Genomic DNA, 27918 nt, shown 5'->3' with positions numbered 1-27918 from the left:
ATAGGAAAGCAGATTATCTGAATGGCTATAGATTGGGAAAGAGGGAAATGCAACGGGGCCTGCGTGTCATTGTATACCCATTGCTGAAAGTAAGCATGTAGGTGCAGCAGGTGGTAAAGAAGGCAAATGGTATGTTGGTCTTCATAGTGAGGTAATTCAAGTATAGGGGCAGGGATACCATGCACTGTACAATTGCAGCCTCGGTGACACCACAGCTGGATTATTTGAACATAGAACTGTACACCACAGTACAGGCCCTTCGGCCCACGATGTTATGCTGACCTATTATCCTAATAAGATCCATCTACCCTGCATACCCTACATTTTGCTATCCTCTATGTGCCTATCCAAGAGTCGCTTAAAAGTCTCTGATTCCACTACCATTGCCAGTAGCGCATTCCACACGCCCACCACTCTCTGTGTAAAGAACCTACTTCTGACATCTCCCCTATACCTTCCTCCAATCACCTTAAAATTATGCCCCCTTGTAATAGTCATTTCCGCCCTGGGAAAAAAAGTCTCTGACTATCCACTCCATCTGTGCCTCTCATCATCTTGTACGCCTCCTTCTTCGCTCCAATGAAAAAAGCCCTAGCTCCCTCAACCTTTCCTCATAAGGCCTGCCCTCCAGTCCAGGCAGCATCCTGGTAAATCTCCTCTGCACCCTCTCTAAAGCTTCCACATCTTTCCTATAATGAGGTGACCAGAATGGAACACAATATTCCAAGCGTGGTCTAACCAGAGTTTTATAGAGCTGCAGCATAAACTCTCGGCTCTTAAACTCAATTCCCCTGGCAATGAAAGCCAACACACCATATGCCTTCTTTACAACCCTATCAACTTGGGTAGCAACTTTGAGGGATCTGTGGACATGGACCCAAGATCCCTCTGTTCCTCCACACTGCAGAGAATCCTGCCATTAACCCTGTATTCTGCATTCAAATTCGACCTTCCAAAATGAATCACTTCACACTTTTAAATTATTGTGTGCAGCTTTGGACTCTTTATTTGAGGAAAGATGTTCTAGTTATGAAGGGAGTGCAACAAAGATTTACCAGATTGATTCCTGAATGAAGAAAGACTGGATTAGTCAGGCTTATATTCATTGTAGTTTAGAAGAATTAGCAGATGATCACATGGAAGCCTATAAAATTCTAACAGGACTGGACAGGGCACACACAGAAAGGATGTTCCCAATGACCGGGGGAGCCCAGAACCAGGGGTCACAGTTTAAAGACACAGGGCAGGCAATTTAGGACTGGGGTGAAGAGACATTTCTTCACCCAGAGATTGGTGAGCCTCTGGGATTCTCTGCTATAAAATGCAGTTGAGGGCAAAACACAATGTTTTCAAGAAAGAATTAGATACAGTTATTAGGGCTTAAGGGATCCAAAGGATGAGGAAGAAGCAGGAACAGGGTATGGAGTTGGAGGATCAGCTGTGAATGATGGAGCAGACTCAAAGGGCCAACGCCTGCTTCTGTTTTCTGTGTTTCTACGTTAGTGACTTAAAATAGTATATTGCTTTTCAATTCAAAAAGTTCAAATTTCCTAATAATTTGTCTTAATCAGAAAACATGACAGTCTGAAAGGGCTTCTCCTGTAGCCCTCTCCCATTAGAAAGGCCCAGACACTTGAGAAATGTGGATATTAATTTTAATCAGGCATGGGTATTATTTTGTTACAATCAAAAACCAGTAATTTCATAAGGGCAATTAAGGATGATCAAAAAAAAAATGCACGCCTCACCATGGGTGTCATATCCTATGAACAGGAAATGTAAGCAATTGGCAATTTAAACCTTACATTATATAATTTAGTTATTAAAAAAAATCATTTACCTTGCCTACAGATCAAGTTTATTTAGTACTGCACTTACATGCTCAAACAGCAGTATGGATGTGGGAAAATTATATGCTACTCTTAATCAGTTACAATAACTGTTGTGCAAATACTGTCTGGCAGAAGCAACTTTCTCTTGCAAAATACAGTACCACCACCCCCACCCCGTCCAATACAGTTGCGAGCATGTATCCTTTTATTAAAAACTGCTAGTTTGTAAACATAGTATTTAACATTGTTTGCAGTCTAGAACATTAAATTTCTACAAGACAGAAATGATGTTTATCACCTAGTATGCCATCTATACATAACAAAGAACATTAATACCCTCAAGAAACATGGCTTGAGGGCAAAAAATGAAACCAAGGTTTCAGACACTTAGTTACGAGTAAAGGTTAAAGTTAGGCTTATCTTAAAAGTAAAACATGACTCAGGTGATCCGGTTGAAAAGGAATAAAAGGAAACTAATAAAATTGGTGCAATCAAATGCAATGATGAAGAGATCAAAATTAAGGAACAGAAGTTTCCAAAACAGTACACTCGGGCAGAACTACTCCACACTCAACAACTTCATACAAAACGGTTTTGAATATATGGCATAAATTATGAGTTCAGGCTTTTGAAGGATAACACCATGACTTACAGACTAACTCCCAGATAACAAAGTGATCAAGGAATAAAGTTGGACGGTAGAGTTGACAAGGACCAAAAATGGCCTTTCAGCTGTTCCTAAAATTTCCAATGTTGCAAAGGTGATGATGTAGCAATGTTAGCTTACCAGAGTCCAAGTAGCACCTGGCCTGTCCCAGGAGTTTTGCGAGGTATAGGTCAGGGAGGGGAGCAGGGGAGGAAGAAGGGATACTTTACATATTGCTCAGTATATTTTCTGGTAGGAAAACGAAGGAATACCAATGATTCGGTCTGCAGCAATATTTCACAGGCAAAAGAATACTGTACTTGACAGTCTGTTAAAAAATTTATGATTAATATTAAAGTAATCACTGTTGCTATCCTGTAGTTGAAAAAGATAAATAATATTAGCAACAACTGATTTCACTTTCAGGACACATAATTTGATGTGGCTGTGGGGGCTGTTATGCCACAAGCTAAAAAGAACGAAGTGCATAACCGAACAGGAATTCAACTATAGACTGAATTAATCATTCATAAGGAAGACACTGGGTAACTGCTAGGGACAAGTAAATGCACGAAAACCATGACTTACAAAGATGGTATTGTCCAGATTCTGTTTCTTACACAAAGTTTAAATTTACTTTTTTTAATTTTTCAATTGGCAGCACAATAAATAATGCAATATTGCAATAGGAAAACACTTAATTGAACTAGAATGTTTCCAGTAGAATGCAAATTGCTTGTCCATTCTCGCTGTTTCATAAGTGATTTATTTTGAGCTAAAACTGATAAGTTTTTTATAGGGGATACAATGGGCTTTTGGGTATTTTTTAAAAGAATGGAGAGTTTAACTAAATAACATGTTTAAGTTAGGTAGTACACCATGAGTGAACCTACAAGTCAATTTTATTGATTTCTCACCCAACAGTCATGTGGTCAACAAAGATTTCTAGCTTTGGCTTCATCAAGACATGTGCTGGTTTTCATCAGCAGCATGTTCTTCCATTCCAGCCCAATGCCTCGATATGGAACCAGTGCAAATGAAAAGGTCAAAATTCAGAGTACGCATGCAGATGCCTAGTTGTGAACGAGCACAAAATCATCATGCTCAACTTATAAACTGCATATCATAGACAATAACAGAATTGAAGCAAATCGCATGCTACTGTTGGGGAACAGGAATAATTACAAGTCTTTTCTCTCTTCGGATCAACAGGATGCAAACATTTGTCTTGCGAGTCAATCATTACATGTAGTGCATTGTAGTGGCCAACACTTTAGAAACCAATGGTATAGTTCAGCTGTGCCCATTCTTGTTAAAAAAGGCATGTCTTTTCTCCTGTAACTAATGATATGACTTCTAATAGGAAAGGGAGAGACTGCATCTTATGGAGGTCCTTCCCCAAAAGGAAGTATTTCTGGTTTGCCTATCAAACATTTGATGTTTTCAACCTCCTTACAATTCTCTCACTGTCCCTAAGTTGTTACCTGTACATTTACCCAAAACTGAGCTGACTGATACTGCAAAATTGCCAGCACGATTGTGCACTTTGAAACGTTATTAAAATTTTGTTCAGCAAACACTTCAGAAACATGGGAACAATTTATCTGAAATAAAATTAACTCCAGACATACTGTTGGTAAGAATGGAAGAAAGGAAGGTATATTTCTGTAATTCCTTTCATTGGACTTCCAGGTAATAAAATACTTTTGAAACATTGCCACCAATGTAATTAAGGTGCATTTGCATGAAGCATGCCCAACAAACAGTAATCAGAAAAATTATGCTGGCTGGGTAAGAAATCTTTTTAGGAAACCAAAAGTAGTTCCTCTTTTTGTTTATTAAAATAATGCTGCATGATATTTTGCATCAGATTCAGTTTAATCTCATCTGACAGAGTACTGTTTAGTACTTGATGGCATCAGCTTGGATCATAGTGGGCTCTTACACATAACTGACCAACTCTTGGCAAGAGTTCTGCAACTGAGCCAAAGTTGAGAAGTGGTTTAAAATATGAAGTGCTCACTTTGTGTATCTGACTGTGCATTAGCAGCAACAAATTTGCTTTGCGTTGACTGGATGTTATCACTTTAAGAAAAACTTAAGATGAGATCATCCTTGCAAGTTTGATAACTAACTACAAGGTAAAATTTAAAATGTCAGATCAGAACCGGTCAAAATGCCACAGTCTCAAAAGATTTTCACAATGAACTACAGACTGAATTAAAAATTTGTTCCCATCACACACATATACACATGCACGCATGTGCGCGTGCACACGCATACAGACACACACGCACACACACATATAATCGACAACACCTTGACTACGGTTTTCTTCTTGTAATATTTACTTACGCATGTGACTGTTAGAAGCTTCTGATCGGTGGTGGCAAGAAACTCACTAAAATTGGGTATATGTCTACTGAATAAAAACTGTAACCCTGGTCTAGGATTGTTGGATATAACTTAATAAAGCATTTTATCTATAATTTTACAGCAAAATGTTCTAAATGAGGTAAAGTTCTGTGGAAGTTGTATAACACAGTTACAGAGTGCAAGGCAATCACAGTGATGTCATCCTACCCAGAATGCACTGGAGGAAGGAGAAGCAATGGTGTCCCCCTGGTGGTGAAAAAATGCAATGTTACAAGCTGTATTTCTCCATAACACAGTACAGAAGTACATTGTTGAGAACAGAGGACTCATTTAACAATTGAGATTTATCGTTTTTAAACAGGGTAGAGATCAGTTACAATTATATCAGCAATGTTGGGTAAGCCAGGGAGTTACATGACCAGTTACATGATTGAATTTTCCCTAATTTGTACAAACAAAGTTTAAATTTTATTAAAATATATTACATTTTTATGACATTTTCTGGAACATAATTCATATAGGGTTCTCCCCATATCATCTAAAGTGGGTATTCACTCACTTTGAATTCTTTTGTGCCCATCCTCACAAAAATGATGATGGTGGGTACCCAACTTCATAAAAATAATGATAGTGGGTACAGGCAGCAGCACCACTTCCAAAACAATTTCCAGGGAGAGCCCTCAAACTATGTGAGCAATCACTTTCCAAAGATAGCCAAGCTACTGAAGTGGCGTAAGCTGCACTGATGACACATCACCCAAATAATCAGTTGCTCTGTGCACAAAGTTTGTTACAAATAACTTCTGTGAAGCAAGAAATTCAAACTACCACAAAAGGGTGCATTGGGTTTGAGTAAATTCTAAGCTTTTATCTAATGGTCTGACAATTCCCAATGACCCAATGGATCTGCAGGTTGAAAATTAAAAAAAAACTATATTGCTAAGCTATACTTATGCAAACACTTCAAAACTTCTGAGAGGATTTTCCTCTTATTCACTTATTCAAAGTGGTTGAAACTGTATCGAGGCAAAAAGGGCTTGCATTCCATTAACTGGTCCTGTCAACAATTAAGCAGCACCTTAAAAATCCCTTGTATTTCTAATGACAGAAGTCTGTTCTTTCAGAAAACTGGGTAGTCTGACTAAATAACTGTTGTATAGAGGACCCCAAACACACATACAAACATACACACACAGACATACACACACAACTAGATAACCAAGCAACATTTGGTTGACCCAAAGAGGGGGAAAACATGCAATTTTCACAGCTGTGAATTTCAGTGTGGCAAAAGGAGTTATTGATAAACTTGATATCCCATGTTATGAGCTCTTTTCAATTATTTTAACTGTCCACAGTTAAAATCTATTCCAGAAAGTGTAATTTTCAATTGGAAAGTTAACAGGCATCAGTGTATTGGTGTTGACTGTGTCTTGTAACCAGGAGAGAGATACATGCAAAATTACTAGAACTTGTTAACAAATGGGAAAACGTCAATGTTTTGTGTAAGAATAGGGCAGAAAGCAAGAGCCAACATACCAGTTTATGTTTGGGTTAGGGGCCGAGCAGAATTTACCTTCAACTTTTGAGCAAATAATTACTGCAGCAAGTTTTCTGTGATTTACTTATGCATTGTGCTTTGAATAGAAAAAAGATAGAAAAAAATACTTGTAATATGTTTCATTATTTAAAAGCAAAACAGATAATCTTTTGTGTAATAAAGAAATATTTTTAAAGTTCTCTTCACTGTAGCCAGAAAGGCACCTAACATTTTGTGTCTAAACATCTGAAAAGTTGATCAGCTCCTCCAGTAAACCGCTACCAACTCTTGTCAGTCTTAAAATTAAAATCAACTTTGGATTAGAATTTAAGTTTTAGTCTCAATTGAATTTCACCTTGTAACCAACCGTAATATTAATAGATGGAAATATAAAGCTGGTTTAATAGAGTTATGTTAGCCAATTGCCTCATAACAGTGAACTCTAAAAATGTTAGATTTCTACAAAGCTGCAAGGAGAAAGAATGCATATTAACTCTCTCTTATTAAGTTGAAAAGCTTTAGGTTAATAATAGACTAACTAATGCAAGATACTTGAAATAGTGTCCACCTCCAACATTACCACCATCTCCCATTTCTCCTTTCCAAGGCGAATATCATCTATTAGCATTTGCCAGTGGTAATTTTCTGGGATCCTTAATTGGCAGGGTACTTGACACATTTATTCAAAAATTGAAAAATGCAATTGGACAGTGAAGTGTGCAACCTGCATTTTATTACAGTAATATTAGATTGTAAATCATAACATGGCTAGCACAACAAAATAAACTATAACAAACGTTTGCTTCCTAATCTAAAAGTTAAGGAGATGCAGGTTTAATGCTCCATGCATTCACAGGTTTTAAACAAAGATGGCATACATTTTCTCTCAATGTAATTTTGTTCCTTATGTGGCATAAATCTGTAATCCAGTTGGGTTCAGCTGCCTGACACTAACAGTATTCTAGTTCTCCTCAGGATTGCTCTGATCATAATCATGGGTGCTGCCTGTACCTGTGCTCAAGTTTTATCAAATGTCAAACATGGTTTTGACTACTGGCAAAGGTCTCCAAATAAAGCTCACAAACTGATTGCTTGCCACTTAATTTTAATTTGACAATTGGGCCTTTAAATACAAAATAACACACAAATATTATTTCTAAAAAAGTTTGGCATTACACTACAGCTTAATTAATGTGGTTGTAGACTGTACTCCATATTTTCTTCGACACGGATCACAGCTCTTATTAAATTTGTACTGGTTTAGGGACTTCTAAAATGGTAACAGGTAACACATACTTTTCGACAACTTAATTTCAAATTGTGCTCTTGATAATTGAATCACCAGTAGAAAAAAGACAGCGAATTAAAAGTTTATTTTGGGGAGGGGGGAAAGGGGGAAAAAAAACAAAAGAATTCAAAGTGGTTGATCTACACACTTTTATACCACATTAAAACATTAGCAAATAGAATTAGGGGGGGAAATAATGATCAATATAAGCCACTCTTACCTCAGCTTCCCTCTTCTTAGCTCGCGCCTTCTCAACTTCCTCCATGACCTTTTGGGATTCTTCAACATTTCCTTCTGCTCCCAACTGTTCTGCTTTGGCAAGCAGCTTCCCAATTTCCTCATTAAGTTCATGAACTCGCTCAGCCTGACAGATGACAAACAGCCTAACATCAACATTGTTGTTCAAAAACAATTAAGGGACTTAGATTTAAGAGACTGTCCTGATGTAAGTTTGTGTCAGCTGTCTTAATGTCATATTATTAAAAGAATTGTGTGTTTTTGCATAAGTTTCAGTTTATCTGGCATATAGTAAGAGCTGAAACACACCATATGATTTTATATGCCCATTTTCCATCTTTCTAACTCATGCTGTAGTACATTTTCTTAGGCTTCAGGAACTGTTTGATACCTCTCCTTGTAGACCATTCTTTAGTTGTGGTATCTGGCTATGTGACTGGTAGAAAGGATTAGAATCAGATGCCATTGCTACCCAGCACTTGCTGCACAAACTGCCCTATAGGGCTGGTAACTGGTGATTTGGAATATTAAAGACTAGCTAGTGGCATTTGAGCACTGTAGGAATTCATATTGTTCCTGAAATCAATTACTCAACAAGCAAACAGAAATTGGGGCTTCACCTAGATTTTGTGTGTTTAGACGCAAATAGGACTTTAAAACTGCATCAATTTCTAGCTTCTACACAGCTCTGGTCAGTTATACGTGATACGTTGCAAAATCTCTTATTTCCCTTAGATTATGAGGACTAATCAAGATCTACATGATCATTTAGGTGTTACAAAGCAAACCTCTCATCAATTCCTATGAAGTTAGTTTTGCTGTGTGGCAAAGAAGTTCCACAGCAGTATAACAGTAATGTTGAGTAAGTCTGGGGAATATACATGCCTTTTCTTATAAAGGACACATTGAACAAATAACTTACACAACACCATTCAGAAAAGTCAAAAGGAAATGCATGCTATTTTCATTAGCTTCATATAATGTGTCAAAATATACTACAATTTGTAGCATAAGTGCTGCTTCAGAAAGGGACAGAAGTACATAAACCACTCTTTGATGCTTATACATTCTACTGAAATGAAACTTAGAAAGAAATGTGATATTTTTGGCAGGTATGTTAAAAATGTCGACATCTTTAATAATCACATTACTTGCAGACACATCACTACAGGTTATGAAAATACAGGATGACATATCAATAGACTTATAGATAAATAGCAGGAGGAGAAAATCTCAGATAAGAGTTGCTGATAAGAGAAAAATGTAAAAATGCACTTCAAAGTTTATGGAGTGAGAAATTTGAAGGTCACTTGACATCAGAGGAAATCTCCTATACTGACAATTACAGAGGATGAATAAATTATACTGCTACAGCCTTTTAATTTTCTAACTACAAAAATAATTATAGAAGCATGAAATCAAGGTGCAATCAGCCTGCTGCACATATGCACGTACTAAATTTGTAGTCTTTTAAACATTAATAGACTATTTTAAATTAGTGAAAGAAAATAAGGAGACTGTGACCACTAGAAGATATACTGGCAGAAGTTTGACATCTTTCCCCTCAAGCTTACCATTTTCTTATACTGATGTTAAAGCAGTACACAAACCCTGTTTATTCTACTCCTGCGCAGCCAGCCTATTTTGTGCCTATACCCGTTTCATTAGATCACTAGCTAATATTGATTATACCTTTGCTGCCACCTCTGCACTTATTTCTTCTTGGGTTTCTGCCAAACGTTTTTTTGCAATTTCTGTTCTTCTGTCACAGTCTGTGATGAATGATTGTAGGTGATCCATGGCCTAAAAAACAAAGATAACAGCACAGGAATTAATCTTGAAAATCCAGTATAGTTGAATCCTGAAATATATGACGTTAATGATCATTAAGTTTAGAATTAATATGGTTTAATACTGTTACACAAATGGCAATATCTACTGATTCAGACATCTAGACTGAAACCGCCTTAGTAATTGATTCCAGCAATTTCCCCATCACTGATATTAGGATAACTGGCCTGCGATTTCCTACTTTCTGTTTCCCTTCTTTCTTGAATAGAGGAGTCACCCTTACTATTTTCTAAGCTAGTGGCTCCTTTAGAGAATCTTGGAAATTTTGGAAAATTAAAATCAATTTATCCACTCTCTTAGCAGCAATTTCTTTCAAGATCCAAGCATGAAGTCCATTAGGACCTGGGGACTCCACAGTCTTTTAATTCTAATAAACATCTCAGTATATTTCCCTGGTGTTTGCAATTGTTTTTAGTTCCTGCAACCTTTTCACCTCTTGATTACAATTATTTCTTGGAGGTCACCTATGTCTTCCAAGACGGATAGATGAAAAATTCAAGTGCCATTTCTTTAGTTGCCATTAATTCTCCAGACTCATTTTCTAGACCACCAATGCTTGTTTCAGTTGCTTTTTTCCCTTTTCAAATACCTGTAGAAACTCTTAGTGCCTGTTTTTTTTTTATATACACCTCTAGCTAACTTTCTCTTATCCTTTACATTTTTAAAATTCTCTCTGATCTTCTGACCTGCCACAAATCTTCATGGAATTGTATGCTGTTTCTTTCAATTTGATACTATCTGTAACTTCCTTGGTCAGCTGAGAATCACACCCCTTCTCGATTCCTCAATGGAATACATGTGTATAGAGTATCATGAAATATCACCTAAATATCTGCCACTGCATCTCCACTGACCTCTCAAGCTAATTTTGCAGTTTACTTGAACTGTATAACCACATAAATAAGAGCAGTTGCGAGTCTAAGTTTAAAAGATGAGTCTTAGATTCACTCTTCTCTCTTAAACTGGAAGAAAACTTTAATCATATTATGATCATTGGGGTGCCTGTACATTTAAGTAATTAATTAAACCTGTATAATTTCACATTACCAGATCTAACAAGCTATAGTCTGCTTTCTGGTTGGTTTTAGTACTAAAAACTATCCCAAAATACTCAATAAACGCTTCTTCCAAGCTACCTTTGACAAACCGATTTGTTCAATTAGTACATTGATTATCATCACCCTCATTGACGGACTTTTCTCACACATGGGAAAATGTCAGTGTTTTGTACAAGAATAGGGCAGAAAGCAACAGCCAACATACTAGGATAACAAGGTGTAGAGCTGGATGAACACAGCAGGCCAAGCAGCATCAGAGGAGCAGGAAGGCTGACGTTTCGGGCCTAGACCCGTCTTCAGAAATGGGGGAGGGGAAGGGGGTCCTGAAATAAATAGGGAGAGAGGGGGAGGCGGATAGAAGAGACGATAGGTGGAGAGGAGACAGACCGGTCAAAGAGGCAGGGATGGAGCCAGTAAAGGTGAGTGTAGGTGGGGAGGTAGGGAGGAGATAGGTCAGTCCAGGGAGGACAAACAGGTCAAGGGGGCGGGATGAGGTTAGTAGGTAGGAGATGGGGGTGGGGCTTGAGGTGGGAGGAAGGACAGGTTAGGGAGGTGCGGACAAGCTGAGCTCGTTTTGGGATGCGGTAGGGTGAAGGGAGATTTTGAAGTTTGTGAAGTCCACATTGATACCATTGGGCTGCAGGGTTCCCAAGCGGAATGAGTTGCTGTTCCTGCAATCTTCGGGTAGCATCGTTGTGGCACTGCAGGAGGCCCAGGATGGACATGTCGTCTGCGGAATGGGAGGGGGAGTTGAAATGGTTCGCGACTGGGAGGTGCAGTTGTTTAGTGTGAACCGAGCGTAGGTGTTCTGCAAAAGCGGTCTCCAAGCCTCCGCTTGGTTTCCCCGATGTAGACGAGGTCACAACAGGAACAGCGGATGCAGTATACCACATTAGCAGATGTGCAGGTGAACATCTGCTTGATGTGGAAAGTCTTCTTGGGGCCTGGTATGGGGGCGAGGGGGGAGGTGTAGGATCAGGTGTAGCACTTCCTGCGGTTGCAGGGAAAAGTGCCGGGTGAGGTGGGGCTGGAGGGGAGTGTGGACCGGACAAGGGAGTCACGGAGAGAGTGGTCCCTCTGGAAAGCAGATAAGTGTGGGGAGGGAAAAATGTCTTTGGTGGTGGGTTCGGATTGCAGATGGCGGAAGTGTCGGAGGATGATGCGTTGGATCCGGAGGTTGGTGGGGTGGTACGTGAGGACGAGGGGGATTCCGTTTTGGTTGTTATTGCGGGGAGGGGGTGTGAGGGATGAGTTGCGGGAAATGTGGGAGACACGGTCGAGGGCGTTCTCGACCACTGAGGGGGGGGGGGAAGTTGCAGTCAGCCAATATACTAGTTCATGTTTGGGTTGGGGAGGGGGGTTGGGCAAGCAAAAATTTACCTTGACCTTTTGAGCAAATAATTACCGCTGCAGGTTTTCTATGATTCACTTGTTCATTGTGCTTTGAATAGAACACTCATTATTTCTTCCTTATCTCCCTTACTACTTTACTGCTGTTAGGCAGCCTGTAAACTACTCCTACAAGTGACTTTTTATCTTTGATATTTCTTACCTCCGCTCAAAATGATTTTACATCTTGACTTTTATGGTCATCTTTTACTATACTAAATACTAAAGACAAGGTCCCTCATGATAGGCTGGTCCAGAAGATTAAGTCACATGGGATCGACAGCAAAAAGTTGGATACAAAATTGGCTTGGTCATAGAAGACAGGATAATTGTAGAGGGGTATTTTTCTACTTGGAGGTCTGTGACCAGTAGTGTTCTGCAAGGATCATGTTGGGACCTTGTGTTTGGATGAAAATGTAGGTGGTCAGGTTACTAAGTTTGCAGATGACACAAAAATTGGTGAAGTTGTGGATACTGAAGAAGGTTGTCAAAGGATACAGCAGGATATAGAACAGTTGGAAAGTTGGGCAGAAAAATGGCAGATGGAGTTTAATACAAACAAGTGTGAAGGGATACATTTTGGGAAATCAAATGCAAGATGATAGCATACAGTAAACGGGAGGACTCTTAGGAGCACTGATATATGAAAGTGATTTTGCGGTGCACGTCCGTAGCTCCCTGAAAGGGCAACACAAGTGGATAAGGTGGTTAAAAAAGGCATACAACATGCTTGCCTTCATCTGTCAGGGCATGCAGTATAAAAGTTGGCAAGTCATGTTGTAACTATTTATGACTTTAGTTAGGCCACATTTGGAATATTGTGTGCAGTTTTGGTTGCCACATAATAGGAAGGATGTGGAGGCACTAGAGAGGATGCAAAAGGAGTTTACCAGGATGCTGCCTGGATTGGAGTGTATTAGCTATAAGGAGAGGATGGAAAAACTTGGAGGGTTTTTACTACAGCATTGGAGACTTAGGGTGAATCTGAGAGATATATATAAAATTATGAGTGGCAAGGACAGGGTGGATAGTTGGAGACTTTTTCCCAGGGTGGAAATGTCAAATACTAATGGCATAGTTTAAGGTTAGAAGGAGGAAGTTTAAAGATGACGTTTGAGGCAAGTTTTGTTTTTAATACAGGGTTGCACTTGCCTGGAACGCGCTGCCAGGGAAAATGGCAGAAGCAAAAGTGATAACAGTGTTTAAGAGCCATACATGAACAGGCAAGGAATAGAGGGATATGGACTACGTATAGATAGATGGGATTGGTTTAGAATGCCATCATGGTCAGCACAGACATGGTTGGTCGAACAGCGTGTTTCTGTTCTGTGCTGTCCTATGTTCTATTGTATTAATGTCAACCTTAGTTAACTGAATAACCCCACCATCCACTTCCAGTTTCACGATCATTTGAAATGTCATGTACTTGGGAATACTTAGATCTCAGACTTTGCCATCAAGGGGTCATTGCTCTGCAGTTGATATCAAATCATTCATATTTATTTCTATTTCAGTTGGTAATTCATTCATTTTCTTACAAATGCAGTAAGCATTCAGATACAGAGCCTTTAGTTTGTCTTTTTACCAGTTTGAAGCATCTAGCTTCATCTGTTGACATACGCCTAAATTTACACATCTGTCCTCTCCTGGGCCACAATGATTATTATTAACCAACTTACATTGCATTATTTAAACTACAGTCTCTAGTTATTTAGAAACTGAATAGGTTTAGAGCATATTTAGAAACTGGAATAATAAATTTACAGGTATTGATGAAAGAGTGAATGAGAGTTTCAAACCTCCCTTAGTACAGCAGTGGAAATTGAAGAGGGGCAAGAAAGATTTAAACACATGTATGGCAGAAAATAAATGACTGATTACACGAGGCAGAAGACATTCAACATAGTGGACTGAACCCTGCTTGAATTATGGAGCATTTCATTTCAGCTGCAACAGATGAATCTGACACAGCAAAACCTATCTGACTCTAACTAGGAACCTGTGCTCGTCGAAGCAGAATAACAAAACTTCCTGATTAAACAGAAATGCAAGAACACACAGATCTCTCCACTATGCTTTCTGCTGTTATAATTACTCATCTACAGATAAATTTACAGGACTCAGTCATTGGTCAGTGCAGAAGAACGTACCAATAATTGAAGTTGTCCCAAATAGGGTATCTCATATGAACAGTACATTTAACCTTAGTGTCCTTTGCAAAATAGGAAATTTGATAAAACTTGAAAACTTCTTCCTCTTCCAGGAGGAACTGAAGGCGAAAAGTAACAAATAGAAAACAGATAACCGACAAAAGCTTTTCCTGTGTGAAGGACAACAGATCTGGCTGGCACTGGAGAGAGAAAATGGCTGAAACACACTGCAGCAATAATACTTTTATTCAAATAACATAAGAATTAGGGGCAGGAGTAGACATTTCAGCCCCTGGAGCTTGCTCCTCCAATTAATATGATCATGGCTGATCTCATTTAGCCCTCAATTCCAGTTTCCTGCTCACTCTCCATAACCCTTTAACCTATTACTAATTAAAAATTGGTCTCTCTCATCAAATTTATTCAATGTCCTGGCATACATTGCTTTATGCTGTAGTGAATTCTATGGGTTCACAAACCGTTGGGAGAAATAACTTCTCATCATCTCTGTTCTAAATCTGCCACCCCTTCGCCAAAAACTATGATCTCTCGCTCTAGATTGCCCCACAAGGAGAATCATCGGCTCTACCTCTATTTTGTCAATTCTCTTTAGTGTCTACACCTCAATTAGATCTTCTCTCATCCTTCTAAGCTCTAGCAAGTACAGGCCTAAACTGCTCAATCTCTCCTCAGAAAACAGGCCTTTCGTCTTTGGAGCGAAGCTTCTCTGAACTGCATCCATCGCAATTATATCCTTCCTCAGATAAGGGGACCAAAATTATAAGAAGTACTCCAGATTATCTTGCTCTACTGAGAGTAAAATCAGGACATTATGGACCCGTTGGTTTATTTTCTGCGAAATAAAGTAATTTATTCTGTTATTTGGGACAGTTTTCAAACACTTGAAAGGAATTTGTACTGATTTGAGAAAAAACATAGCTCTGTAAAGATTGATCACATCTATCAAACATAAGTACATCTTTTGAGTAAAAAACAAAGTAGTAGCCAGGGAATGGCTATGGCCCTAGCTTCTAAAACTTCAGGAAGGTATTGAATAAGTATTGATAAGAGAATCTTCATTCAAGTTATGCCCACACTTAACTTTGTAAGGTTAGATCACATGATCCCAGAAGAGCTAGCCAAATGGATACAAAATTGGCTTGATGGTAGGAGACAGATGGTGGTGGTAGAAGGTGGTTGTTTGGACTGAAGGCCTGTGGCTAGCGGTATGCCACAAGGATCAAAGTTGAGTCCACTGCTGTTTGTCATTTATATAAATGATTTGGATGAGAATATAGGAGATATAGTTAGTAACTCGCAAAAGACACCAGAATTGGTGGCATTGTGGACAGTGGAGAAGGTTATCCAAGAGTATAACAAGATCTTGATCAGCTGGGCCAAGTAGCTAATGAGTGGCAGATGGAATGTAATTTAGATAAATATGAGCTGTTGCATTTTGTTAACTCAAACCAGTGCAGGACACTGGTAGGGACCTGGGGAATGGTTCTGAACAAAGAAACCCAGGGGTTCAAGTACATAGTTTCTGGTTTCACAGGTAGTCAGGGTGGTGAAGAAAGATTTTGGCACGCTTGCCTTCATCAGTCAGAGCAGTGAATATAGGAGTTGGGATGTCATACTGCGGCTGCTCAAGAGATTGGTCAGGCCACTTTTGGAGTACTGTGTAGAGTTCTGGTCACCCTGCGATAGGAAGGACGTTATTAAACTGGAATGGGTGCTGAAAAGATTTACAAGTATCTTACTGAGACTGGAGGGTTTGATCTATAAGGAGAGGCTGGGACGTTTTCCCCCCTATAGTGTAGGAGGCTGAAGGGTGCCCTTAGAGGTTTATAAAACATGAGGACATAAATAAGGTGAATAGCCAAGGTCTTTTCCCTTGGGTAGGGGAGTCCAAAATTAGAGGACATAGGTTTAAGTAAAGAGGGGAAAGATTTAAAAGGGACCTGGGGTGGGGGTGGGGGTGGGGGTGGGGGTGGGGGTGGGGGTGGGGGTAACATTTTCCACACACAGTAGTACATATATGGAATGAACTGCCAGAGGGAATGGTAGAGGTGGGCATAATTACAACATTTAAAAGACTTTTGGACATGTACATGAACTGGAACAGGAAAGGTTTTAGAAGAAAAATCGGCCAAATGCAGGCAAATGAGACTAGCTCTACTTAGGAAACCAGGTTGGAATGGACGGGTTGAATTGAAGGGTCTGTTCCTGTGTTGTATACCTCTACGGTTACACTGTAGAAAACAGTGGAGGGAAGGGACTAATTACATCTCACTAGAAACTGAACTGGGGCTTCAACAATTTACTACATTTATTAATAATCTAAATCAAAGACAATAGACAGCCAAAAATTCAAATTTGCTGCTGATATCGATAGCATAGCAAATACAGGCAGGCTAGAACGTGAAAGGGAAAACTTCAATAAAAAGCTATTTAAAGCACTTTTAAGACTATTTCTGCATTTCTGTTCACAATTCTGGACAGTGTACCTTAGCAAAAAGTATTCTGGTTTTGGAAGGAGTATACAGTGCAGTTTCACAATAACGTTACCTGGACTTCAGGGGTTAAATTATGAGGGTAGATAAATAAATTTGATGTAGTCTTAGCTCCAGGAATTTGGCTTAAGTAGTGATATAATTCAGGTATCATTAATTGCACACTATATACAAGTGAACACCATTTTTACAGCCCTAAAGTCATAATTTTCTACATACTCAAATGTAAAAGTGGGATCCCCTTTCCAGCCGTGACATACTAGACATGCATTAGTAATCAGCCTTGCCTTTTCATCCTGCATGTTTTAATTACCAGTACCTTACAGCTGAATGGAAGGAATCAAACAATATGAACCATGTTGCAAAGATGTGCAGAATCTTAAGTCATGCCCACACTTCGCAGCTGACGCTGATGACTTTTCAAAATGGTGACCACCACACTCCAGCAATGCACTCTCTCACTTGGTATACAAAATGACACCTATTTTGGGGGGGATTTTGCAAGGCTTCAAAGGTTGACTTAATATAATATTTTGCATTTTGAAAGTAATTATGATTGTTCATATTTGTGCACAGATGTTGGAGAAAAATAATTAAGTTACAAATAAAAATCTAGTTTCAGTGAGAACAAACATTTCTAGGTAAAAGATGCAGCAGTACTCAGATTGTTATTCGTAATGACAGTATATTGGGTTTCTCTCTGTGAGACTGTGAAATCTATACCAATTAATTATTGTTGAATAAGAAGACAGGTGTGCAATTTGGGCTTTCATCTGAAGGGACTACTAGAATTCATAATCTCATACCGTTTCATTCTCCATTATATTGCATTCCATTCCTACATTCCAAAAAATTATTCAAATGCTTTGGACAGATATCTATATTTTTGGAATTTTTTTCAATTAAACGACTTTTCATTTTTAAACAGAATGCAGTTAAAAACCTAAAATATATATTTGAAAGCACATCACAGTTTTTAGGTTCTGCTTTAAGGTATCACCATGTCTTTCAACTCTCATCAGTAATAATTACAGCATCACTTACATCCATTTCAAAAAAGTGGTCCTTTAATTTGGAGGCAATTTCATAGTCTGCTCTCAGTGCAAGGTCATGAACTTTTGTGCACTCTCCAAGGTCCATTCTCTGTAAGAAATCAAAAAAAAAATCAAACAATAATCAGCCAGTAGTGACTGATATGAAATTCAATTACAAATTAACAATACTACAACCATTTACTTTGGCAAAAATGTACTTCATTTAAAGAAAAGGAAATCTTTACGTACATACACAGTTATTAAAGCACTTCAGATCTTCTCTGCATACAGAAAAGAAAACAAATGTTGCAGTTTGACTTTCTTGATAGTTACAACTAATTCAAAGGCAATTCTTAATTTTGCTAGGTACTAGGAATTATTTACATGCATCTGGGTTTGAAAACTGAATGGACTCCCATTTAACTTAGACAGAAAGACCTTAGACAGTGGTCTTTCCCCACTGTGCCTTGGTGGCAGCTGCCCCAAGCTTTACTGCACCCCTCAGCACGTAGTCCTGGACATTGGATACACCATTACTTATATCCACCAACAATGCAATAAACAGGGCTTTGAAAATGAGAGGGCTATCTTGTTAAAAGATCAGCTGTTCGACAAGCACTGTTGGATTATGATGATTTAAACAAAGAAACACCTATGGATGTGAACAATTAACACATATCAATGCTAAACAAAGTGAACTAAAATGAAAGAAAAAGAGCTTTCCAATTACACACCATATCAGGTTAAAATATTACAAAAATGCTTTACATATTTAAGTCATTGTAAACAATTCACATTTAGGTACAGCAGCTGAGACACAGGGTAGTTAAAGTCCTATGACACAAGTTCTCTTGCTCCTCAAGTTATTTTAAGAAAACACAAGTTTCATTAACCTGGAAAATTCTGGCTCAAGTTTTGGCTCCATCCTCATCTACACTTTTTACTTACTAAAGAAAATCTTCAATGGTTTAACAGCATGAAGGAGCAAAGCACTTTTGAGGTAATAAAATGCCATGCACCTCATGGGAGCATTATGAAACAAAAATAAAACACCATGACACTTAGAGATATACCAGGTCAGATCATCAAAACCTTAATCAATGAAATGACTTTTAAAGCATATCTTAAATAAGCAAGATAATTTCACTGCTAAGTAGGTCAACTTTAATTATAATTATGCTCTAGACTCCCCAGACAGAATATTTCGAGAAAAATCAACTTCATTAATCATTCATCCCACACAAGTTATTACTTTTTTAAATATCCCTTTTTTAAAAACAAACTTTCCCAACTGTTGGATTTCCTCCTTATACGCATGTAAGCCTTTTAGTTTAATGCTGTCTCACTCTTCATTCATTGGCCATCATTCTATAAAAAAAAAAGAGTGAAGCTTTTGTCTTTCAGGCGTTTGCTTGCATTTACCAATACTTCCCACTGTTGATTCATTATTTCCTCAGCCCAATTTACAGAGGTTAATTTCTTCCTATCGCCTTGAAGTTTGCCTCGCTTAAATTTTAACTTTGGTTTAGGGGTCTGATTTCTCCCTTTCAAATCTGATATTAATTTGATCATAATATGGTTATTTATTGGCATAGTATATTGTTAAATAATTTAGAATTTTACTTAATACAACATCTGGTAGGATCGTATCCACTGTTAATTCAAAACATATTTCTAGAAAATTTACCAAATACCTTTTAGAAACTCATTACCTCCATTATTTGAGTTCTTCCATTCTTCCCAGTCTACAAGAAACCCAAAATCTCCCGTTATAACTACATTGTTCCCACTGCATGTTGTCCTGCTGTGTATACATTGCACTCAAAATCATGATTAGAAGGCATTTCAACAACTCCCACTAAGGTTATGTATCCATTTTACGTTTGTTAGTTTTACTCATATTATTTTCATTAACCATTCACAATTACTTCTTTTGACAGAGGTAATTGTGTCACACAATATTGCTCTACCTTCTCCTTCCCGGATTTCTCTGCTTGCTTTAAAGATCCTAAAGCTTGAAACACATACAGTAACACTTAATCAAATTCAAATTGTAGCCCAACGGCTACTATGAAATCTTCTTTTGAATTCCTTCATAGGATGTGGGTGTTGTTGCTGAGTCCAGCATTTATTGCCCACAAGAGGATTGGGGGTGAACCATCTTCCTGAACCTCTTAAGCAAGAATGCCCTCCCACAGTCAACTCGAAGGGAGTTCACAGGCTTTGACTATTTATGAGGAACAGTAATGTTTCCACGTTAGAATGTTTTGGAGGAGAACCTGGATGGTGTTCATGTTCCCATGCATCTGCTGTTATTGATCTACGTGGCAGGTGTCCGCGGTTTGCAACGTACTATTGGAAAAGCTCGGATGAGGTACAGCAGTGAGTCTTGAGATGGCATACAGAGGTTTAGAAGAATATTTTAAGTGATGGATGTTTATCAGGAAGGTGCTTTGTGCTAGATGGTGTCGAGCTTTGTGGACAGTGTTCTTGGGGCTCCAATCGTTAAGGCAAGTGGAGATTATCTCATCACACTCATAGTTTGTGCTTGTAGGGGATGCGAATGGAATGGAATTTTCAAAAATGGTTTTGTTTTATAGCTTTATGAAAATTGTCAAACTTACACATCATCAGATTTTTATAAACTTCAATTCTTTATCATACAAGTGTACAAGCAGTGATCTGACAAGCACAACATCCAAGGAAATAAAATATAATCATCCCTTGACCAAAGAACGATTCATTTCTACGTAACTGCATGCTGGGAAAACAAATATCTTTCCACTTTTTGGACCCAATAAGCAGCAGTTTCAAATCAAACATGATAGGTATAAAATCAATACCTCCTACTTTGCTACATATGTGATTTAACCTGACAATAAACAGTAAATTCCTTCACCGCAATGGAAATTTTCAAACATTAACAAGTGACACAGCAGGCTATTGAAGTCTAAGACTCAAGGTCTGCATGGTGGAATTCTACCCCATTAAAAAAACCTCCAACGCAAAATTAATTTAACTCATCTTTACGAAGATAGCAGAAAGGGAAGGTTATCTTAAATCACGGCAGTCAACAGTAAACTTAAAATCCAAAAGGCAAAATATCAAATGGCATTAACCAGTCAAATCCAATCCAGTTTATCATGTAATGCTGCTGTAAAAATCAGTCACACTTTATTTTTTAAAATGTGGATGACCTATATTCAGTCAATGAGACACTGCAGTGTCTTTTATTTTTATTCATTCGGGGGATATGCGCTTCTCTGGCTGGACCAGCATTTATTACCTATCCCTATTACCCTTGAGAAGACTGTGGTGAGCCTTCTTCTTGATCTGCTGCAGTCCACTTGGTATAGGTACATCCTCAATACTGTTAGGGAGGGAGTCCAGGATTTTGAGCTAGCAACAGTGAAGGAATGGCAACTTATTTCTGAAACAGGATCCAAAAGCCAAGTCTAAAATGGATTATGTTCCTGAGTGATGGTGTTTTTTGGCTCATAATGAATATATTTTACAAAATTAGTAAGCATCTTTAAACAATTAGTGGCATCCACATCAACATTTGTGAAATTCACGTGGAAAGTTGGCACATATGCACAATGCACAGGATTATTTAATATTAGCTCAGTGATGGCCTAATTGATTTCAGGCAGGGAACAATGTGGAGTCAAAGATGCATTATAATTATCCTCTGTATGGTAGGGCAAAGTAGAGGGGGGAAACTGCACATATCGCAATTAGATGGCAAGACCTTCTATGTATGTGAAAGCATCAACAAAGATCAGAGCAAATTTGATTGTTATGACGATTTAAGACCCTTTTTGTTTGGGGGGAGAGGTTTGGAGATAAGAGAGAAGTTTGTGTTCCCAGAAGGATATGAAATTTAAATTCTCTCTAATGGGTCTCCAACAACAGGACAACATGTTAAGCAGGATAATACATCACTGTAGCATGACAAGAGCAGAACAAATCAATATGCATTATTCGGCACAGTGCTTCTAAAACGGTTTCTAAGGCAAATCTTGAAATGTTAGCTGCCTGACAATCATATTCGGAAAAATAAATAGATTTCTAACAAAACTACAATAGCAAGCCATCTCAGGGTTTATTCATTTAATCAGCAATTCATGTCTCTGCTTTTAAATGGGCAAATCCCCAGTTAACAGAGTTCTATAACAACCATATGTGTGTCAACATGACACCAGCATAAAAAACACAGGAGACAAGCAGACAACAATAGACACAAGGAAAACTGAAACACTTTTTATGTTCAATAGTGAATGCAAATACATGTAGGCTACTTCAAAGGGTGGAATTATTGGAGTTCATGCGGATAAGAAACATTAGTTTTCTCTTTGCGGACTTGACTTATTCAAATTTTACCAAGGTCACCAGTGCCCATAGCTTTTCAACACTTCAGTATTTAATGCAGTGAGCATACATAATACAAGATGAAATCAAAACTGTCAGAACATATTTCTATTTGTCCACCTTGTACATGACCTTTGATTCAAGGAGCTTATATTTCAATTTTCATAATTAAAGAAGAAATACAGGATGTGGGCTTACTGCTTTCCTTGGGTTCAAACTGTTTAACTTGATTTATTGTTTATTTTAAATTTTGGTGTCATCCAATAAGATTGGCAAAGGACTCGGTAGTAAATTGCATCAGCAAAAATGAGCACTAACAATGGAGGGAATTTTGGGTCCAATTTCCCCGACTGTACCCACAGAAGAAAGTCCAGGTATGGTATAAAACAATGAATTGGCTTTACTTTGTAGCTCAGCTTAGTTGAACATTCTCCAGTTTCAAAGGCAGACACTATAAATCACAGGATTAAGACAAATTTTGCATCAATTGTAATATATCGTACATTTCAGTTTCCACATGCACACTGACAACCAACTCAACTACAATAACACTTCTCTCAACCTGTGCAATGTCTCTGAATCCACAGACAATTTTCTCCAATTAAATATTGGAATGACTGAAACATTGTTATTTGATCCTCTCAACAAGCTTTGTTCCAGAGCCACAGATTTTGACCCTCTCAGAGGCTGATCCAGCCTGTTCTGATCCCAAAGTGAACTTCCAACTACAACTGTGTCCTCATTATGATCACCTATTTCTACCTCTGTCACTGTTGTCTTCACCTCCTGCTGTCAGCTCATCTGCTGCCCAAAAGCTCATTACTTGGTGTCACACTGATTTAAGACGCTCCTATAAATCCTTTTAGGACATCTTATTACATTTAAGTTGATCCCCTTTATAAATACAAATTGCTGGCTTGTACATGGGAGCTTTTAACCACTGTAACTAATTTCCCCAAACTTATGGCAGCACTCAGAATCTCAAAGGTAATTTTAACTTAAGTTTCTAAAATTCATTGTTTGCCTTGTTTTTCAGGGCTTGCCAAAACAAAATTACAAATTGAACGCTCTATGCCTTCTGGCAATGCAATTGTTTATGCTAATTTCAACGACAGGGCCAGGGACCCAGGTTCGATTCCACCGTCGGGTGACTGTCTGGGTAGGTTTCTTCTGGGTGCTCCGGTTTCCTCCCACAGTCCAAAGATATGCAGGTTAGGTGAATTGGCCATGCTAACTTGCCCGTAGTGTTCAGGAATGTGTGGATTAAGTGGGTTATAGGGGGATGGGCCTGGGTGGGATTCTCTGAGGGTCGGTGTGGGCTTGTTGGGCCGAAAGGCCTGTTTCCACACTGTAGGAATCCTATGATTCTATGATGGAACATCCCCTGTTGGTCAATACAGTAAAGCAGTTTTAGAGAATACAGAAATTAAGGCACAACTAGACGAAAACCTGGTTCTCTATAACCAGTAAAATGAGTTTGGCATACTTTGACCATTAGGTCAAAGATACTCTGCTGTCAGAAAGACAGCAATCTCCAGTTGTTGCCTGGAGCCTGAGGTTTCTGTGGAGAGAGAAAATAACAATTTTACCTAATGCAGGCCATAGGCAGGGGGAAAAGGAGAAATAAAAGCTGCACGCTTTAAGTTGGAAGCCAGCAGCCTGATTTCCTCTCACTCTGCACCTATACCATCTTGCAGCTGTCCCAGAATCCAAGTTTTATGATGTCTATATGCTGCATTTGATCCCTCAAGTGGCAGCTTCTGCTCTGGTGCCACTTCTGAAAAAGTCAGAAGTGAGGGCAGGCAAAATGTACACACAAATCCCCCTCTGCCAAAATCAACAGCAAGTGTGTTCCCTTTCTGATGCTGCATTCTGAAACTCGGAGCCACATTTTGTTCTTTTTAAAATGTTTAAAGTAGAATTTAATGCAAGTAAAAGTGTGGGTTTGCACACAATAGTGGATGTTTCTTGTCGCTAAACATTCTACTACAACTCCACCTTCCTACACACTCACTCTGGCAGAGAATTTCAAGTATTCACAGTCCTGTGAATGAATGTATTTCTCATCTCAGTCTTAAGTGGACAACTCTTTATTCTGAGACTGAGTCGGTGCTTTAGGGTCCCCAGCAAGTGGAAACACATTTTCAGCGTTTACATTGTCAAGCTCCTTAAGAATTTCAGAAATTTAAACAGCACCACCTGTGACTCTTCTCAATCTCTCCTCCTAGGACAATCACTGCATCACAAGAACCAGGCTACAGAACCTTTAGTGGTACATCGCCCTGGGGAAAGTACGCCCTTTCTTAAAACCTAAACTGCCTAAAGTTGTGGCCTCAGCAACTTATTCCCATTTCTCCTATTTTACCTTGGGTCACTACAACATCTATCAATCACCTGCTCTCTTTCTGCCCCCACTAAGTTTGTTTCTCATCACATCTTTTTATCTGATGCTAGGCCTTCCTCACCACCTTTCTCCGGTCAATCTCATCCCATCACTTACCTCACATCTTTCTCTTTCTCTCTGCAACATGACCCTGGCATTTCAGCGTCGTCTTGGTTATTTTCTTTAACATTCACTCAATCTAATCCGTCCTCCTGAAGTTCTGGTTCCTGATGTGCTCTTTCTTGTTACCCATGTCAAATTCAGCATCCTCCGTGGCTTCAACACTTCTATTAAGACTTAGACTCCAATCCCTATGTAATAAAAACTATCATACCTTCATAATTGTTTCCTGTACCTGCAGGTTACGTTTCCATGATCTCTCACCATTCAAAACTTATGCTGCTTTATTTTTCCTACCAAAGTGGATAACTTCACACCACCCCTGTCATGATAACAATTTACGGTGAACAATGTCACACGCAATCCATTCAGATCTATAGTATACAAGAGCAGCCAAATACGACAGTGTTTTTAAAATAGTTTGATTTTAAAGATATTGGATCAAATTTCCAGGATTGATCCAGTGCTTGTTTCACACTGAAGTTATAAGAAATATTGTACTTTAGTATATTCATCTAACCAGCTACCGTTTGAATGCTCGTTTTTATTTGCAAAGTGTCCCTATTTTAGCAAAATGCACAACAACACACATGTAACTGCTTGGTATTAGATTTGACCAATTCAAGTAATAAAAATGGTGAAACAAAATAAACAATTATTTTTATTTACAATATACATTACCGTTCCGGAAAGTATATCATGTGGACAGCAGCTCAGGAGGTGACTCTTGCAGACCCGATCGTCAGTAAATCTGATTCGCTGCCGACTGGCATCTCCTGTAATACAGGGGTCATAGTGAAAAACAGGGTTAGATGGGAAATTATGAATCGTACATATGCGTAACAAGTACTCCCAGCTTCTATCCCTCTGACAAAGTATGTTTCCAATACCATGTGCCTTTTCTAAACTAAATGGACACAATTAAAAATACAGAGACTGGTCTCTGCAAACTAGTCCAGTAATAACGTGAGTGTTTTAGCAAAACAACTTTTTAAAATTTAGTTTATCGGTCTGAAGATATTTACAATAAAATGATCACAGCTAAAGCCATTGCAAGTCAATTCCTGTGAGCTTTCAAAATGAATGCTATGAAGCAGGATGCGAATCTAGATACATATCAAGTTTACCTAAAACCAAACAGCCTTTTACAAGAAAAAGTGTGAACTATTATGAAAGCATACATTTTTGAATACAGAGTTTAAACCTCTTGTTTAATTTAGCATCCCCCTCCCATTCCTACCTGATTATTTGACATGGTTTGTCTCCTGGTAGTCATGGAAATCAAGATAGTTGATTTGTGCACCTCCTGTAGCTGCTTGTTATTAAGTTACTCACTACTATAGGATTCTACAAAAGCAAAATAATTTTGTATAAATGTGCACTTGCGTCAAGACTTGATCATATATTAGAAATGTTCCACTTAGAAAGGGAAAGAATAAGTCTTTTTTTATGTTTCAAAACGTTGACCGATTCTCCAGTTGGGGCTACAACTTAAAAGCATTAATTTTGAGGCTCAATATTTTAAGTTTGGAATATATCACTGTTACCTCAGGCTACCATGGTGACTTTCCAAGTGAAAACTTATGCGTACATACCAAAACAGCAGGTTATTACCCATAATTAATACATTATAGACAGCACTGTGGTGCATAATGTTGATTAACTGTAGTCAAACCACAACATTCCAGAGCTAACTAGCACTAAATATGTGACCTTTTAAGAAGGGTACTCTTTATTAGAGTGGGCTACACTCTGTAAATAATTCAACATGAACAGCTCTGCAGCCAGCGTCTCAAACCTCAAACTAGTGGAGACTCTTTGTAGTAAACACACATCATTCCCAGGTCCTAGGATTCTTCTCTACTTTTCGTGATGGATTACTGAACGTTTTCAACACCTGAATATGCTTTCATGGTTTTGTCTGAAGTACAATGAAAATGTGGCTGTAGTCTTCTACTGACTCTTTCTGGGACCTGGACTTGCAAAGCAAGGCGGCAATCGGAAACATACTTTTTCACCCAAGTTTTTTTATTGTATTACGAGTCACACAGATGATTTCACACTTGTTCAGGGCAACTTGTATCTTTAGAGAACAATCAGACTTTTGTGAAGAAGGTTCCAGGTAAGTACCATGTCTTGGAAATAAAACCCGTGAGAAAATCAACTTTGCAACTTCTACAAAGCTGAACAGAATTATTCCAACTGCAGGGAAAGAAATTCACCAACTAAACTGTCAGTCTACCTGAGCTGCGCACACTCAGAGAGAATGTGTCACACAATGCACTACAGTCTAATTTCAAACTTTCTGAAACAGAAATAGTAGTCCGCATCAACAAATTCAGTTAAACAAGGGCTGAACTTCCTGTCCTACTTTAAGAGAAACAAAAGAAAATGTTTCTTCCATGCGAGAATTCCTAAAGATTTAAAGAGGTTGCACTATCAATTGACGCAACTAAAATAACTATCTGAACACCATTTTGACAACAATCATACCAAAAATAACCAAATTAAAATGAAGATTCCAATTTAAGTAAGGGTATTCAGATGCGGTCACTTACAGGATTCTCCATACTGACCTGATTCGAACCCACTTTATACACCTGCCCACGTACTTCTTTCATCTAGCTGCATTGGAGCCATTATATATGTGAGCGATAACGGACAGGAGAAAAACACATTGATATCACATAAAACTAAAAAAAATTAAAAAAAGATCAAAACACCACTCATAAGACGAGTTATAAATACATTAAAAAAAGCACTGTCCAGAATTTTAAAACCTCAATTACATCGCAAGTGCAGTGCGTTCACTTGATCTAAGCTACTCCAAAGCAGTTAACTTGTTAATTCTAGATCCATGGGTGCAAGTGACAAAATTTAGGATGCAGTTACAAAAAAAAACACGGGAAATAATGTAAGCTCCATTAAGATCACACATCAAACATAATGCAAATCTTCACAAACATAATTTTTGCAGTTGCATCACCCTACCCTACAGATGATGTGTTGTAGTGACCCAAACATAGACCATGTACCAGGTGAGCTCCTGCGAGAGTAAAGCATTGTTTAATGGAAGTAAACTGCTCAGAGTACAAAAACAAATAAAAAGAGCATTTAATTTTTAATAACT

The 27918-nt window shown here is 38.4% G+C and overlaps 1 protein-coding gene across 6 annotated transcripts in view; it reads right to left on the bottom strand.

Moving 5' to 3' along the window:
• luc7l (LUC7-like (S. cerevisiae)) overlaps positions 1–27918 on the bottom strand; it is a 66403-nt gene that overhangs the window by 17425 nt on the left and 21060 nt on the right. For 4 of the 6 annotated variants that reach the window (XM_048617611.1, XM_048617608.1, XM_048617612.1 and 1 more), the window contains 5 exons: positions 25470–25564; positions 17925–18023; positions 9612–9722; positions 7903–8046; positions 5062–5100 (listed from right to left, as the gene is read on the bottom strand). In XM_048617611.1, the coding sequence (XP_048473568.1) occupies positions 5062–5100; positions 7903–8046; positions 9612–9722; positions 17925–18020 (390 nt within the window). In that variant the 5' untranslated portion in view covers positions 18021–18023; positions 25470–25564. The remainder of the gene's footprint in view (positions 1–5061; positions 5101–7902; positions 8047–9611; positions 9723–17924; positions 18024–25469; positions 25565–27918) is intronic. The other 2 variants (XM_048617610.1, XM_048617609.1) reach the window with 1 other exon arrangement.

Source organism: Rhincodon typus, chromosome 37, assembly GCF_021869965.1.
Source record: "Rhincodon typus isolate 14 chromosome 37, sRhiTyp1.1, whole genome shotgun sequence".
NCBI classification, from domain to species: Eukaryota; Metazoa; Chordata; class Chondrichthyes; order Orectolobiformes; family Rhincodontidae; genus Rhincodon; species Rhincodon typus.
This window is presented reverse-complemented; position numbering and strand designations above follow the sequence as displayed.